We start from the raw sequence: 16,282 nt of genomic DNA on the forward strand, positions 1-16,282 counted from the left end.
AGTGACATCTCTTGGGCAGTAACCTTGTTTCCTGTATTTTGAGTTGGGGGCGGAATCGCAAAAGTGCAGCAAGAGTGACGCCGTGTGGACAAATGTTCGCATCCTGAATCCAGATGAGAAGTCATTCCGCTGCTCCAGCAGCATTCATTACTCCACCGGGGAGTTTTGGCTTGCGGCTCATCCCAGCAATTAGGCCTCATACCTCCACAGTGCAGATTTAAGCAGCCTTTTAACCATGTGCTGTGTGAAAGCCAGAGCACAATATAAGAGATGTGTAAAGCGTATGAACTGTCTTACTTTCTTGATTTTTCAAATGCGAATATTCTGGCACATTCTGGCATGGTTACCTTTTTCATATCTTCAACACATTTTTTTCATCTCATCTTTTTTGTTAATTATTGTCCTTCTGATCTGTTTTCTGCTGCTTATATTTTTCAGGTTGGAGCAATCTGTCATTCAGCAGCAATAACCATATCTGTCAGTGCATTGTGTTTCCTAAAGGGAATTGCAGTAATGTATCATATCTGGACTGTATGCACTGCCTCTAAAGTAGCCGTGGCCATTCTTGTTTGTGCATTGCCTGCCTGGGGCTTTACCAGATTTGCGTGATTATTTTTAGCCCAGTTGAGAATTCAGTGATGTGAATAATCAACATTACCCTGTCAGGCTATCTAATGGCAATAATAAGTAAAGTTGACCCTGTGCGAATTTGAGATTTTGAAATGCTAACTCCTCACAGACTATACAGAAGGCTAAGATCAGAGAGAAGGCTGTTCCAGGGAACTTGAGCAGATTTGAAGATGTGCTGAGTGAAGTGCGCATGTGTGCAGCCAAGTCCTAGTAATGCCACCTCGCCCCTGTCTTGTATCTCCTCCATGTCTACCACAACAAATTGACTATGTCTTGTGGTGTTGAGGGGATTTTCATGTGACTGTGTGACAGTAGACTAGGCTTGTCACTAGAAGGTTTCAGGATCAATTATTTGGTGGGAAGCTGTGTTTTTTTTTAGTTTTTTTTTTTACCTCTGAATATAAATCGCTTAAATATAAATTGCCTGATAAAAAAATCCAATTCTATCGACATAAAGTCATGTAAAAATGCAATGTTATGGCTTTGGTTGACTGTGTGCATTTTGATGGGTGGTTGCTGAGATGTAAGCAAAGATATATCTTCATGCTGACAGATTGTTTTGGCCCCTTTACCAAGTTCTTAATACAAATGTTTGGATTTGCATGTGATAGGAGTACAATTAATTTGTTATTTTAGTTTTTTGGTCTGGATCTAGGCTAATTTAAATGAATACAATCAGAGATTGGTCCCCCACCTTTCAGTCCCTTTCAAGAGCGCTGTCATTACATTTACCCGTGACCTCACCTTAGGGTCAGATGCTAATGTGCCTCACTTGTCATTTGAATGTATACGGCCATTTTAAGAAAGGCAAAGAAAAAAAGTCCATCATTGGAGACTGAAAGTAAAAATCATTTTCATACTGGCACTAACATAATTAGTACCAGTGCGACAGTAATAGCATTGTAAGCTTGCTATTGCAGTGACAAAATGGTTACTAATACTGTTATTGTTCAGAAATTATATCCAACATTTTTTGTTTGTTTCATTGTGCATTTTTTTCCAAGAGCAATTTTACTCAGTTAAGGGGAGTATGACACAAATACTGCTCAATAAAAACCAGAAAATTGGTCTCCTGGCATTAAGGCAGTGGAAGAGTGAAGTCAGCAGGTTGTCCTTCATGCAGAGGCACTTTAAGGGCAGCAGTGATTTCACCTGACTGTCTGTCAGGTGGACTGCTTGAAACGCAGTCATCTGTTGATATAGGCTATTTGTAACCAAGCAAGGCTGACTTGGCTGTAGTGAGGTCAGGCTATGCAAAATTCACTTCAGTTTTACTCTTCTTTTTGGAGATTTGCCATTACTTACCCAATGTTGCTCTTTATCCTCTTGACAGTGTCATGTTTAAGTCACGTTAGGAGTTTGAATTCTGGTGTTCATCTCTGTTAAAGGACTCTTCTCTTGGAAAGTATTGAGGCAAATTAGCAGGTTTAGCACTCTGCACTATTGATTTTTTTCAATCCTTGGAAAGTGTCAAGATTCAAATGCGAGGAGGGACAGAGCTAATGTGTCCTTGGGCCATTTGCTTCTGAAAATGCACACTTTTATTCCCCGGGAGACTGCAGTTTGCTTGGAAAACGATGTCACAGGACCAACCTGCCACTTTAGCTCTTTAAATCTTGTCCTGGTATTTCCATACCGCTAAGCTTGGCACAGATTGTGTCGAAAGCTCAGCTCATCCAGCAGCAGTGCTTGCGCACTCCAAACTCTTTCTGATGGCGCTTCCTTCTGGTGAAGAACCAGAGTCCCTCTGACAAGAGACCATCTGCTGCTGTAGTTTGGTGATTAGCGAGTGGGTCAGGGGTTGGTTTGCTCCCGATCTGGAGGCTGTGCAGAGACTGAAAGGCCAGATTTGGGCCAATTTGGATTGTTATGTACTATCATGCATCAAGTATTGATAAATTTGCCCTGCCATGCACCATGCTTATTTTGACCTTTTAGGTATTGAGACCTGGATTCTTTTCCTATGTCCATTATTCCCAATATCAGAGAAACCCCAATGGTCTTTGCAGTTCCTTTACAGTCCAGGTTTACATTTGAAAAGAGTGCGGTGCAGTTTACATAAAAACCGTTGAGTTTGAGCAAATCTTTTGTGACCATCAGTGGTACAAAATTACAATTTATTAGACTATAGAAAAATATTTTGTAGAAATCAACTTGGTCTTGGTCCACATTCACAAATGCATTAAACCCCAGAGTCTCCTGCTGAAGATCTGCTCTCCATGGTTCTGAAGTACAGTAGTGCAAGATTATTTCCAAGGTGCTCTGCATTTTGGCACATTTCAAGACATGCAGAATTTCATCAGTCAGCAACAAGTGAATGATTTAGACCCCTTTGATCGGTACATTTTGCTATTGGATATATGCCTGGTCTTCAGCGTTAATCATCTCTGTGTGAACTTAATCATAAACTCCTGCATATCTCTCTCTCTCTCTCTCTCTCTCTTTCTGTCTCTGTGTCGCACTCTTTCTGTCTCTCATACACAGTATGTAAAAGCTACTCCTCATGGAAAACTTATAATTTTTTGATATTAATTATTCAATAGAAACTGTCAATTTTTTACTGTCATGTTTAATATTCATACCATTTAAGTCTTGCTAAAGAAATGCTTTGGTGTTTAGGGTAAGTGTTTAATAAATTATACATGGGATGCTGTATGTTCATTTCATTTTGCTCATTTTTATTTGATAGTTTCACAGCTATGTTGTGTTGCTAATGGTAATAAAGTTCACACTCACTGTTCACTCTCGTTCCCAGATGCGAGGTGTGCCGCCCCCCCCTCCTATCGCCCACAGGGCCCGCCCCTTGGCCCCTCCTACGACCGTCCTGGCTGGAACCCGCGTCTTTGTGTGATATCCGGAAATCAACTCTATATGTTAGACCAGGAGGAGGTAATACCATATTACTCATTCTCTATTGTGAATTCATGGCTACACTAATGTTTGTAAAAAAACACTTTTATGTTGTCGGGGCAGCATATGTTTCTGAGCACATGCTATCATTGCTATTGCTAACATGCAGTATGTTGGAAATCAGTTTTTAATGGTTCACCAGCAGGGGGCACTGTTCATCTGCTGTCCTCTAGCTACCTCCTCACTGCACTGAAAACATTAGCATTAAAGCAAGAACTACACTGTGACTAGCACTGTGACAGTGACTGCTATTTATTATGATGCCTGTGACTTCACAGATCTCTAGTCCTGATGACACTAGGCACTGAAGTGGATTAATAAGTTAATTCACATTTAAGTGTCCATTTCGCATCTTGTTCAGTTGAGCCAATACTTTGCATAGATTTGAATCAATCATGACTGTATGACAATCATTCCCTCTCTGCAGACAAATATGAAATAGATGTCATTCATCTAATGTAGTGAGCATGAGCAGCTTTTGTTCTCTTCAGGTTTGTGAGAGTTCTGTCTCCAGGACACCTGGCTTCTGCTTTCGTTTGAACGAATATTATTCCCTGATGTCTGTAGCTGAGAGAATCGTTTGCATGAAATACATCGTCTTTCGAAGAAAGTTCTTTCAGTTCCCTGATTGCCTAAAGCCAATGGCAACTGGTAATCTGTGTGGCATTGCTGAGGCACATATTTCTGTGTCTTACTTCCTGTAAATTAGTTCCCCATAACTTCAGAAAAATGGCATAAGTATTTTATGATGTTGAGTCAACTGTTGAACACCTTTCATTTTTTTAAATTGTGACCATTAAACATAATCTAGCTCTGGTCTAACCTTGTGAGAGTTATGGTCTATGTCTGTTTTTGTGGATATATTACTTGAACAGCATAGCATAGATGCAGGTACTGAAGTTCATTTGCCACCAAGCTGAGGAATCTCTCCCTGTAAAGCACTCTGCCTCCTCAACCATGCATGCTTATAGGCGGGAGGGCCCCAGAAATCTCTGTGTGCAGCTTCCTCATTAATATGTTTTAAAACATTTCATGTTCACATCTTAGCTTCTACCTGCTCTGGCTCCTGAACAGGAGATACCTTGAGGTTGAAAAACTGATAAATTTTGTTTTTTAATTCAGGCAAACTTCACACACAATCTCACTGTTATCATTCCTATTGAATAAATGTAGACTAAGCCTTGGAAGGATGAGTCAGTACTCCGATGGCTGACTTGTGATGGTTTACACTTTACAGGTAGCTATGCTACGTGATATGAATCTAGATTCAGATAAGCAATTGTCAGTGCTGTCATTTGTTTGGAACTTGTTTTTAATGTATGACAAGAGAAACATTCCCCTTTGATGCCCTCTTGCAGCACTCCTCCGTGTGACTCAGCGGGCTGTTTTTGTTCTAATCACCACCAGGGGGAGAAAGAAAGGCGACGTTCGCTTGCGACACCCTTTTTCAAAATGCAGAACAAACTGACAAGCGGTGACAAGATTTCTGCATCATGTGCACACTCTAAATGCAACAGTGCACTATTGCACACTCATGTGTGTCTTTATTGCAGTCTGGCAGGCTGTTATGCAAGTAATAGAAAGGGGCAAGCCCACTGCATTAATTAAGATTTCAGTGCTTACAGCTGGTAACAGCTGGGTTGACTACCTACATAAAAGTGAAATGAATATTAAACATATGGAATTTATTCTAGGTTGGTGAACATTGCTATTATATGGCAAAGATTCATATGTTATAGGTGGCTGGAACAAAACTGGTACGTGGCATTAATTGCTGCATACATAGTCAAAAGTGCAGTGTAGTTTGCCTGTAGCTACAGTTGTCACAATTCATCAACTATGGCTCAAACCATTAGCACTCTTACTTTACACATGCATGACCCATTAGAATTTTTATGGAATGGTGGGCTGCCTGGTTATGTAATATTCTGACATAGTTGATTGAATAATGATGAGGAGTACAGTTATTGCTGAGTTCAATTACAAAAATTATAATGAGCTGCCACTTGTAATTTACCACAATATTATATTGCATCATTAGTTAGTATTTGTGACGCAGTATATATTTAACATAATTTTACATCAGATTTACGTGATATGAGAAATATATTCAGAAAACTTAGTAAACTTAACTCCCAGTATACTGTCCTGTTTTACCTGGGTTGAAACAATCGATTCCAATTTCCAAGTAGCCAGAACAATAACGTGTGTGTGTGTTTGTGTGTGTGTGTCGGGGGGGGGGGGGGGAAGGGGGGGGGGGGGGGGTCAACTGTGCAGGCCATTGGAGTAAACTGGGTTACTGTCATGTTCATGGAACCACCTTGAGATGATGCATGCTTTGTGACATGTTGCATTATCCTGCTGGCAGCATCCATTTTAAAAAGGGTAGACTGGTACCATAAAGGAATGCTGTGTGCATTCCATTGATGCTCAGTTGGTATTAAGGGGCCTAATGTGTGCCTAGAAGACATTCCCCATGCCATTACATCACCACCACCAGCCTGTTTTTGCCAAATTCTGACACTAATGTGTTGTATGTCACAGCAGAAATCGAGATTCATCAGTCCAGGCGACAATACTCAGTCTTCAGTCTTGTCCAGTTTTGGTGTGCACATGCCCACTGAGGCTTCATCTGCCTGTTCTTAGCTGATAGGAGTTTCACAGCCCATCCGTTTGACACGTGCATTCAGAGATGCCCTTCTCTTGTTAACAGTTGTTATTTAAGCATTTGTGGCCTATATTAGCTTGAACAAGTCTGCACATTCTCCTGTGACCTCTCTCATGAACAAGGTGTTTTTGCCCACAGAACTGCTGCTCACGAGATGTTTGTTTATCACATGGTTCTCGGTAAGCTCTAGGGACTTCAGTGTGTGGAAATCCCAGGAGGGCAGCTGGTTCTGAGTTGCTGGAACCACCACGTCTGGCACCAGCAATCATTCGACGCTCAAACTTGCTTTGATCACGCATCTTGCCCATTGTAATGTTTGGTCGGACCGCAACTAAAACTCTTCGCCATGTCTGCATGCCTTATTTTATTTCCTGAGTTGCAGCCACACGATTCTCTTTTTGGAGGAGCAGTTTATTTGTACTGACAAACAGGTGCATCTAAGGTCATATGCAGGTAACCTCAGGACAAAGGTCACGCCAAGGCAGGTTTCACTGTGTTTGTGTTCTATTAACGGCCATTCAGCACTTTTGCCTTCATCACTTTTCAAATCGCTTAGATTTTTTGTTGAATGTCAGCTACTGGCTTATAAGCTGCCATTTTAACCCTTGTGTTGTCTTCACATTATGTATATACCCTGTGTCCACAGGGTAGAAAATGACCCACCCTTGCCGGATGAAGCCTCTTCATCAAATTGTAAACCCTAAATCAATATTTTTCATGTAGAAACAGCCTGTCACTCATGAATAAATCAGTGAATAACTTTGTTTCTATTTCACAGTCCAGAGATATTTGTTGAGAGATGTATTTCTTCAGTCTACTCCCCTCATTTCTACTACAAAGCACACATCACAATTGATTCTTTTACTGTAATAGATGTGTGGTGCCAAACTTTGATTATGACTTCTGATTTCATAGCTGCAGGGTTAAAAAGACTCATCAGAAAATCTATGCACCCTGATAGTGTACCGTTTTTATAAAAATATAAAAAAGGTCGATGTTTAACTTTTTTAATGGTAGGGTCACTTTAATGAATGTTATCAAATTTCATGCTGAAAATTTTTTTATACTGGGGTTTTTTAACTGCTGTTAAACTCAGGATAGGGTGATTTTGTATCCCAAGGACAATGCACAGGTTAAAACTGACACTAGTAACTTTTACAGAATAAGAATACAATGACTGTGATCGCAGCACGCCCTTAATTACCAATATACATAATCGCCACGCAGTTCCATGTGTTACATTTTTTAATTAAAAGAAAAACTATTTAGGAAGATAAAGATAACACAATTCACTGAAGTAAGTCAGGATCGCCATAACCGATTAACAGTTTAATTTTTAACAACGTCTGAGAATGACACACCCTTTTTATGGACAGAAGAGTTGGACACAGGGAGTTGTGGGAAAAGGTCCGGATTTCACCGGCTTTTATTGTGGGCTGAGTGAGAGAGAGTCTATTCATAGAAAATAATTAAACCAAACAAAGTTCTTCTCCCTTCCCCCTCATGGGTTCGAGGTAACAAAATAAAGTAAAATAACAAACTAAAATAACCAGAACAAAATAGCACAACAGGGACGCTTTTCAGCCGTTTCTGTCGCTAAAGCACTTTCTGCTGCGCTCGCTCTCTCTCTCTCTCTCTCTCTCTCTCTCTCTCTCTCTCTCTCTCTCTCTCTCTCTCTTTCTCTCTCTCTCTCTCTCTCTCTCTCTCTCTCTCTCTCTCTCTCTCTCTCGCTCTTGTTGGTCAATCCCCGGTCTCAGACACCAACTGGGAATAGAACACACACTTTTAAACCCTGGACTGATTAGTAATGTTATCCAGATGTGTGTGCCCACTTAACCAGTAGGCGTGATCTTCCGATTGCCCCGATCCTCCCACACAAATCGAGCCCTGCCACAAAGTGTATTTCAATTGATCAAAAAAACTCTGCTTTGACTAATGGCCGTCAGGCACATGAATAATGCGCCTTTGGCAGAGGCACAGCATAGCCGTTGTGCAGGAGACCGTGATGCAAAGGAAATATATAGAGAAAAGTGAAAGGGGGTATAAAAAACTGACTAGTTTGGGCAGGTAGTGGCCATACAAGAGTGACTGCTAAGGCATATGTCATTGCATACATATTTAAATATAAACAGAAGTAGTCAGTGGCCGATACGCAGTTCACCTCTAACACAGTACAGAAGAGTCCAATAGGGACCGTATGTACTCGGTAAGAGTTGATTTAGCATTAAACATTTTGCTGTGTATAGTGATCAGAAGTGGTCTGGAGAATATCAGGACCGCTACCAGCCAATGAATCAAATGAATTGTAAAGTGGAAATATGCCGACTGCAGGCCACTCAACACTATGGAGGACACAGGTAGGTGGTCCTTCTGCTACTATTTGTTTCATTTTTGAGAGCAGTAATATAAAGGCAGTCATTTGCCACAGGAATGGAGTTTTTCATATGCTGCGTTCAGTGATTTCATTCTACTTAGGGTGAGACTGCGCTATGGAACAGATGTGTTCTGAAAATCATGATTTGTGCCAGTGTTCAATTGTTTTGTGGAAAAGCATCATACAGTATGTCCAAGTAACAGTTGGCAGTTGTGATTTCACTGTATAAAATGTACTGTGAGCAATTCTTCAGATTTTTCTTCACATTTATCATCAGACATAATCAGAAGGTTCTGGTTTTCATTATTACATAGCTTGATCAATGAACGCAGTTGATTATGCGGTTAACCCACCTCATGCGGTGTCTTCCGGCTAATTTGGTTGAAGCTTTAAATGTAACTACCCAACCTATTGCTCTCCAGGTTCCAAATTTTGAACCCCCCAGTGTAAGCTTTTGATGTTAATTTTGTTACGTGCTTTAAAATATCCTCACATATTAAAGGCTATTTGATTTAAAGTGTACTTTAAATAGCAAGATTTATCACAATACATTTTTGATCATTTGTTATACCTAATTTCCAGTGAGAATTAAGTATAATAAACTAATATCCTAGGTCAGTTTTTGTATAAGTGCTATGAAAAATAGAGTTTCTATGTTGTATCTAGTCCACTGTATTTGAAAATGAATTAGTAACAATCAATTTCATAGTTAAATGTACTATTTCAAGGAAGATATTCTCATTAGAGGCATGCAGAGAAAAAGCAGTCTTTCTACAGACGTGTTGCATTATGCAAATAGGAAGATTTATTTCATAATTAAGACAAAGGGCTGTTGGAGCAAACTCCAGCATACACTGTGAATCCTCCAGTGGCTGGCCTTGACTCTCCCGTCAAGGCATGTTCTATGAAATCTGGAGCAAGAGTTCCTCAGATACTGTAAGACAAATGGTGGTCAGGGTTTTTGGTAAGGGCCTGTGCTAAGCCAAGGGACATGGACAGGGGCAGAGGGCAGAGGGACTTGGTGTGCCGATGAAACAGGTTTAGGCAGTGATCCATTAGGCCTGTTAAAGTGTAATAGATTACACACCTGTCATCCTTCTCCTACCTCTCTGCCTCCTCTAGATGCTGGACCCAATAAGGCAGCTGTGGCATATGGCTGGCTTCCTACAGGGCCACGCTGCTCCCTCTGCCAGAGAAAGCACATCCATCTGCCCAGATTTATTGCTCCTCTTTCCCCTTCACTATGGTGCTGTTTATCTGAGGGGTCCAATGTTCTGGCTGTATAGCTCACTTCAACCCAGAAAAATTCAGACAAAGTCAGGGGTAATCAACCCTGGTCATATAGGGCTGAAATCCAGCCATTACCCCCCACCCCCCTCCTCTCTTCTCACTCTCTTCCAGCCACTTTACCTCTCAGAATTGGCCAGAGTGGTTAAATTGGCTCAATCAATACAACCATTAGCTGAATAAGGTCTTTAAGTGTATCTATCTAGCAAATGCCTCAACACATCGTGGTCCTCCTGGACCAAGGTTGAGCAGCAGGGGTCATGTTTTAAGGTTTCTTTTGCTTTTTATGGTCGGGTTGAAAAGACAGTCTGCACTTGAAATAAAAAGTGAAAGGCACTACAATACTTTGTGTTTGTCAGACAACCTGAACCACACGTTAGCCTGTGCTTTTTAATCTTCTTTGCCAGTGCTGATGGGCCAAACTACAATATATGAAGCCCTCCTAACATGATGTTCCTCCTGCTCTTTTCAGAGGAGGCTGTTCTGTATGGAATGCAACCTTCCCTAAAATCGGGCACAGGTGTGCCTCTTTCACTCGAGAGGGGCCCGGCAGGGGTCGCGCCTTGGCAGGCCATGCGCAACGTATCCCATAAGTCAAACCTCTTTGGGAAATATGTTACATTTTGTGGTTGCTGAGGATTCAGTGACAAGCAGTGGGTAATATGGGAGAGAGTTAGGCTGGAGAAAGGGTGATTTTTCTTTTTGTGTAGCCATTCCCGTATGGTGAAATTCAAGGAAAGTAGTCTTGCAGTTTGTCTGCAAATCACACTTTGACTGGTGAATGTTTACATTTGGAAGACTATATCCAAACATTGAAGCAAGGAGAAGGCCTTCAATAATTAATTTTTATTTTAGTAGTAATGTATTGCTTTTGTCAGCTTACATTGCATTGCCATTGTACATATATTACATTTTCACATATGATCCATTTATATAGCTGGATATTTGCTGAAGCAATTCAGGTTAAGTACCTTGATCAAGGGTACAACAGCAGTGCATCATTTGGGAATCAAACCCATAAACTTACAAGCCCAGTTCCCCAAACAGTATGCTACACTGCCACCTTATCTGTTCTGAAATACGTAGCTATACATAGAAAGCTGGGTGTATAGGAAACCCAGTCACTAAATGAAATGCCCGGTCAAGGCTGGATACCTATTCCTACAGCAAATTTTCCCAGTTTATCAAAAGGGTGAATCACACTAAACTTTGAAATATTTTCCCTACCAGAGCAATTACTGAAGTTGAAACTTCTGTGTTTAGGGCTTAGTGTTTATGGGCAGGAGCTTTTGATTTCCATACCAACACAGATACCCATTGGCTTATTTAGACTGGAAGTAATTTTAATCAAGATTGACTCCCCTGCCAAGTCTTCCCAAAAAGTAGAACATGTGGCCTCTCTGCATGACACTCAGAAGTGCCAAGATAGCCTGAGGTTCCAGTAATGGGCATTCCTTTCTGGAGCAGAGCTCATATGCTTCGACTCTATGCCCAGTGTCCTCTATCTGTGCCCTGGGATTCCCCAGAAGCAGACCAGGAGAATGCACATATTTTTGCTCCATCTGAAAATCTAATTACCTACCTCAACAGATTGTTGGTTTAATTGAGCCAACCGAGCAACTTTTTGGCCATCCAGTTGAGAGCCGTGACTCATGATAATGAGAACTGGAAAGAACAAAACACCTTAAAATGAAAGTTCCTTGGACTCAATTAAAGACACTGTCGGGACCGGAGTTGCTAGTAAAGATGGTGATGCACTGTTGGTGTAAGCTGCAGTGCTCAACAACCTCTCAGTGCCACATCAGAGGGCTGGGCAGTATGAAAAGCCACGATAATGAGCTGAATTACAGAGCTGGTGATGTGCTCCAGCCCCGCCTCCATTCTTTCAGCATTGTATCTTTGCTAAGAGTGTGACATGCAGTGGGGCTATTTGCCGTGAGTCGAGGGTCAAGTTTAGACTCAGTTTATTTGCCATTTGTGATCACCACATTGTAATTAAACAAGTGCGGTGCTCATCAAAACATATAATAGATCAAATGCGCAAAACAACAAATGCAGAACACAACATGGAAAAGAGACAAACAATTTTATGATACGAAATGCATATGGGTAAAATAATAAATTAATAAATACGATTAAAAAGTATAAAATGGCTCAAATGAAAATTACTATAAATAAATAAATAAATAAATAAAAGTGCAATTGCTTAATTCGATGTACAGCTCCACAACCTGGTAACTAATATTAAGTGGCCACCAAAAATTAATCTCAAAAGAAATCCTGGAAAAGGACTTACCATGCAAGCAGTGACCCTTCATGCACAGGGCTTTTTTTGATGCATGCTTGGTATGTCCAACAAAAACACATTACCTGAGTTTCATCAATGAGAAAAATTTAATTAAATAAAATTATTGTATTTCTAGGATTATGCTTTTATATATAATGCATAGACTGTATCATACATCCGCTGTCATACATATAATATACAGAGAAATTGAAAACTTTGATTGGTAATTGCTGAAATAAATTCCAACTGAAGAAAGGAGACTGTACAGAGTGGAATATGCTTTCTCTCAAGCAATAAAGAATGTATTAGGTGTATTGCATTTTTATTGAGGAACTCCCCCTATAATTGAATTGCAGCTGTCAAAGTACTGTATCTGTCATCAGCATTGTGCTTCACTGTAGATTTCAGTCAATGCATCAAAATGGGGGTTTCTGGAGAATTCACATTTGCATTACAGTGTATTTTGTAAATGGGTTGTGTATAACTGCATAAAAATTTGATCAATTAAATCATGATTAATCTTACAAAAATGATTGAGCCAACTAATAGCCCAGTCGACCATTAACAGATGCTGTGTTTGACCATTGCACTTATTTTGTTATTGGTCAGGCCCTGCGGGGCTGATCTGTCTCTTCCTGCTCTTGTTTGATGTCAGTACTTTACAGCGAGTGCATGTATGACATGCGTGCTTGACTGACAGGCTGTCAGGGCAGCGTTAGACAGGTGCGCTAATGGCCCTTTGTAACAATGCCCTCTCCTAGGACCTTGAGTTGGCTTGCCTCCACAGGGAAGAAAGTTAACCCCTGCCCTGTGTCTTGATTCACAGTTTACTGCTACTGTGAACTCACCTTATGTTGTCACAAAATACGTAGCTTGTCATGAAAATGTTACCTCATCTACAGTACACACATTATTTCTGTGTTCAGAGTAGGAGCGCAAGAGCTTGCAAGAGCATAAGTTTTTCTATTTCATGCTAACTCAGTGGTTTCATGCAAGTCCAGAGTTTTGCTTTGTATTTTCAATTTGGATGGGAGGATATGACATGACAATATTCATTTTAATAATTAATGACAGCTACTGTTAATGTTTTGCATGTGTATGATGTGATACATATATTACAGTAATTTCCGTTTCGTTCTCATGACCGAGTCATATGAAGTTTGATCAGTGAATTTAAGGAGGCTTTGCTCATGGTGCATGTGAATGTGAATGGACGTGCGATTAGTTTGTAGCAACTAGTTTATCAAGGAAGCACAGATTTGCTTCAATAAGCAAATAAGCTGATTTAATATGAAAACTTTTAATAAGCTTACAACACATTTGCAGAAATAGTCTGTTTTGTTTTATTATCTTTATTGTGCATTGCAGAATAGACAACAGCACGATACACAAAATGCTCTCGAGACAATTCCATTACATGATTTTTTTTCTTAGCAGACACGTGTATTTGTGGAGATGTATATAGCTATTATTGTATGTGTTGTCCAAGTACAATATACAGCTGCTAAGTAATTCAAATTATGTAGCATTTTCAAGGCTGGTATACTATGGCAGAATCCACAGAAACCTGCAGTCTTGTTTGTACAATCCAAATCAACTATGTTGAAAACAACTACGTCACACTGCTTTCTACAGTAGGTACATGCTGGTATTATATCAATTCCAGACCTAGGGATTTTAGTGCGCACTGTTTTCACTCACTGTGGTACCACAGTATTTCTTTATGAACGAAAGAAAACTAGCCCATTAAAAGTATTTTCTTGAGATATCAAGCTTTAATAAATTAATCTTGTGAAGAAGATTGGTTTGGTGTGCACTTCTCCTTCATCCAAAAAGCTGTGGTTTGACGGAAACACTTTATGCTAAACTGATTTTATTTTTGGTTAAAAATTTGGTGGAAATTTATTCCAAAGTTGGGTTCCTGTTAAGTGTACGTGCATTATCAGTGAATGTATCTCATGAGCTCGGGTGGAAGAATAACTGCCTGAACTGCAGTTCTCCAAGACCTGAATTGTGACTTCCTGACCATTCGGCACTTTGCTATGACTGCACACACGTGTGTAAAGCAGTGAGTCCCCTGTGTGTGCTGACGGTCTCTCTCTCCTCTCCACTTCGCCCCGCAGGTGCACCCTCTGTTGATGCGCGAGCGGCGCTCCGAGTCGCACAGGAACAAGCTGCTGCGGCGGACGGTCAGCGTGCCCGTTGAGGGGAGACACCACCCCGAGATCGGTGAGTGACATGCTGATGTTTAAGAAACTGGGCCTGGTCCATTCAGGACGCATAGACCAATGCCTGAAATCTACAGTAAAAAGAAAATGGTGAGCTCTTGTGCTCTTGCTGTCTGCTTCATTCAAAGATGTTCCTGCTGGAAACCACAGTTTAATTTGCTACATTACAGCTTATGCATATTTATGAAGAGGCTTGCCCAAGAACAGAACACCCGTTTCTTCAGTATTGTGCTTGGTCTCACCCCTGTGTGAATGTTCAGCACATGTATACATTTGGTTCCTCTTGGAATTAACAGTACAGAGACAGAGGTTTCAGTGAATGGAATATGGAGCTGACCATCTGGATGCTCTATATAAATGGACTAACACAGTTCTGACAAGTATGTAGTCCCTATGAAACCAATGCACCTTACACACTGACACTGTCCTGGAGCGATGCAGACTTTCTCTGATCCTCTGGGTAAGTGTGCTTTCTCTGTAGAGCTGACAGCGTACTGTACACAGTGACACTCTCCAGGCACTATGCAGGGCTTCTGACACTGGTGTTCTGAGGATGTGATGTGCTGGTGCTCAGGGAAGAGCTTGCAGTGCCTCCTGACTGAGACCGATTCATTCTGGAGCTGGATGAACTTGTAAATAAATGTGCATATCAAGCTTGTTTTGAGAATGGCAGGACATAATGTTTCCATGAAAGTTGGTTGTGCAGGCTCCAAAATGCCAGGTTGGCCAGAATCATATAAAAACTGTTTTTCTAAATGATCTATCTATAGCAAACTTTTCATTGACTGTGTCAGTCTTCAAACTGACCAGTGATTGGTCCAGAGCGCTTGGTTTTAGAAAAGAAGTGTTGGAGTTTTTCCTGTCCTCCTGTTTCACCCAGAAATTATGATCATTGGCTACTTTACAGAATCCTATATTTGATTTATATTCACTTTGGTTTATTCATGCATGTTTTGAATAAAAAAAGACAATCATCGCTTCTATAATGACTTAGTTTTTATTCCATTTAACTTCATCACAACTACAAGGGCCTTTCTTTATGTATAAATGTATGCTATGCTTCAAAATTCAGGCCCTCAGTAAGTCGACTTAGATAGGGACATTCTACTAGTAACTAAATAATAATATTGACTGTGGAAACAACTCTACAGAGAATATGAAGTCATAATTCTGTCTCTAAAAGAACAGCAAATCCTTCCAAAGCTGCCCTCTGTCTTTGTGGAGATATGCTGAATCATTGTGCAGCCTTGTGTTTGAACTTGGTTTGAATACAGATACAGTGCTAGTTAGCTGGCCTGTGGCAGCATTTGACAATGGATATCAATGGGTGCATATTTACAGTACTAGATGTACGAGGATACAAAGAGTTGTTCTTTTTCATTGAATATCCGTGTTTTCATACTGTATTAAGAAACTAGTCATGACCATGTCGTAGCGGATATTAAGGGGTCATTCGGCAGCCAAAAAACTCATGATGATGTGTAGTTAATATAACACAGATAGGTGAGTTCTCATAAGAGTAAATGTACATGGAATTCTATAACTTGCGTTGTTCTTGCAGCCTTTAATTAAAAGGGCATTTGAGCAACACAAATAAAATTTGGCAGAATAAATATCCATCCATCTGCTTTGGGGCCAGGATCTTTTAGAGGTGCTATGAAACTGTTTTATTACATGCTGTACTATTTAATCCATATTCAGATTTTATTTGAACACATTAATGCATTAATGCGTTTAATGCCTTTCATCTTGGGATTGGAGTCTGGCGTGCGAGACAGTAACTGGCCATATGAGGACAACCAGCTTTTGACCCCCATTTGGACATGAATAAAAAGGCAAGGCCACAAATTAAAACAATGAATTAAGTAGAAGTTGGCCGTTGGTGAGGGGGAAAGATC

General features: G+C 40.4%; 1 protein-coding gene across 1 annotated transcript in view; it reads left to right on the forward strand.

Moving 5' to 3' along the window:
* syngap1b (synaptic Ras GTPase activating protein 1b) overlaps positions 1 to 16,282 on the forward strand; it is a 106,813-nt gene that overhangs the window by 16,927 nt on the left and 73,604 nt on the right. Inside the window, 2 exon segments of the mRNA XM_035380815.1 lie at positions 3,386 to 3,519; positions 14,280 to 14,385. Coding sequence (XP_035236706.1) covers positions 3,386 to 3,519; positions 14,280 to 14,385 — 240 coding nt within the window.

The sequence above is a fragment of the Anguilla anguilla genome, chromosome 1 (genome assembly GCF_013347855.1).
Source record: "Anguilla anguilla isolate fAngAng1 chromosome 1, fAngAng1.pri, whole genome shotgun sequence".
Taxonomy (NCBI): Eukaryota; Metazoa; Chordata; class Actinopteri; order Anguilliformes; family Anguillidae; genus Anguilla; species Anguilla anguilla.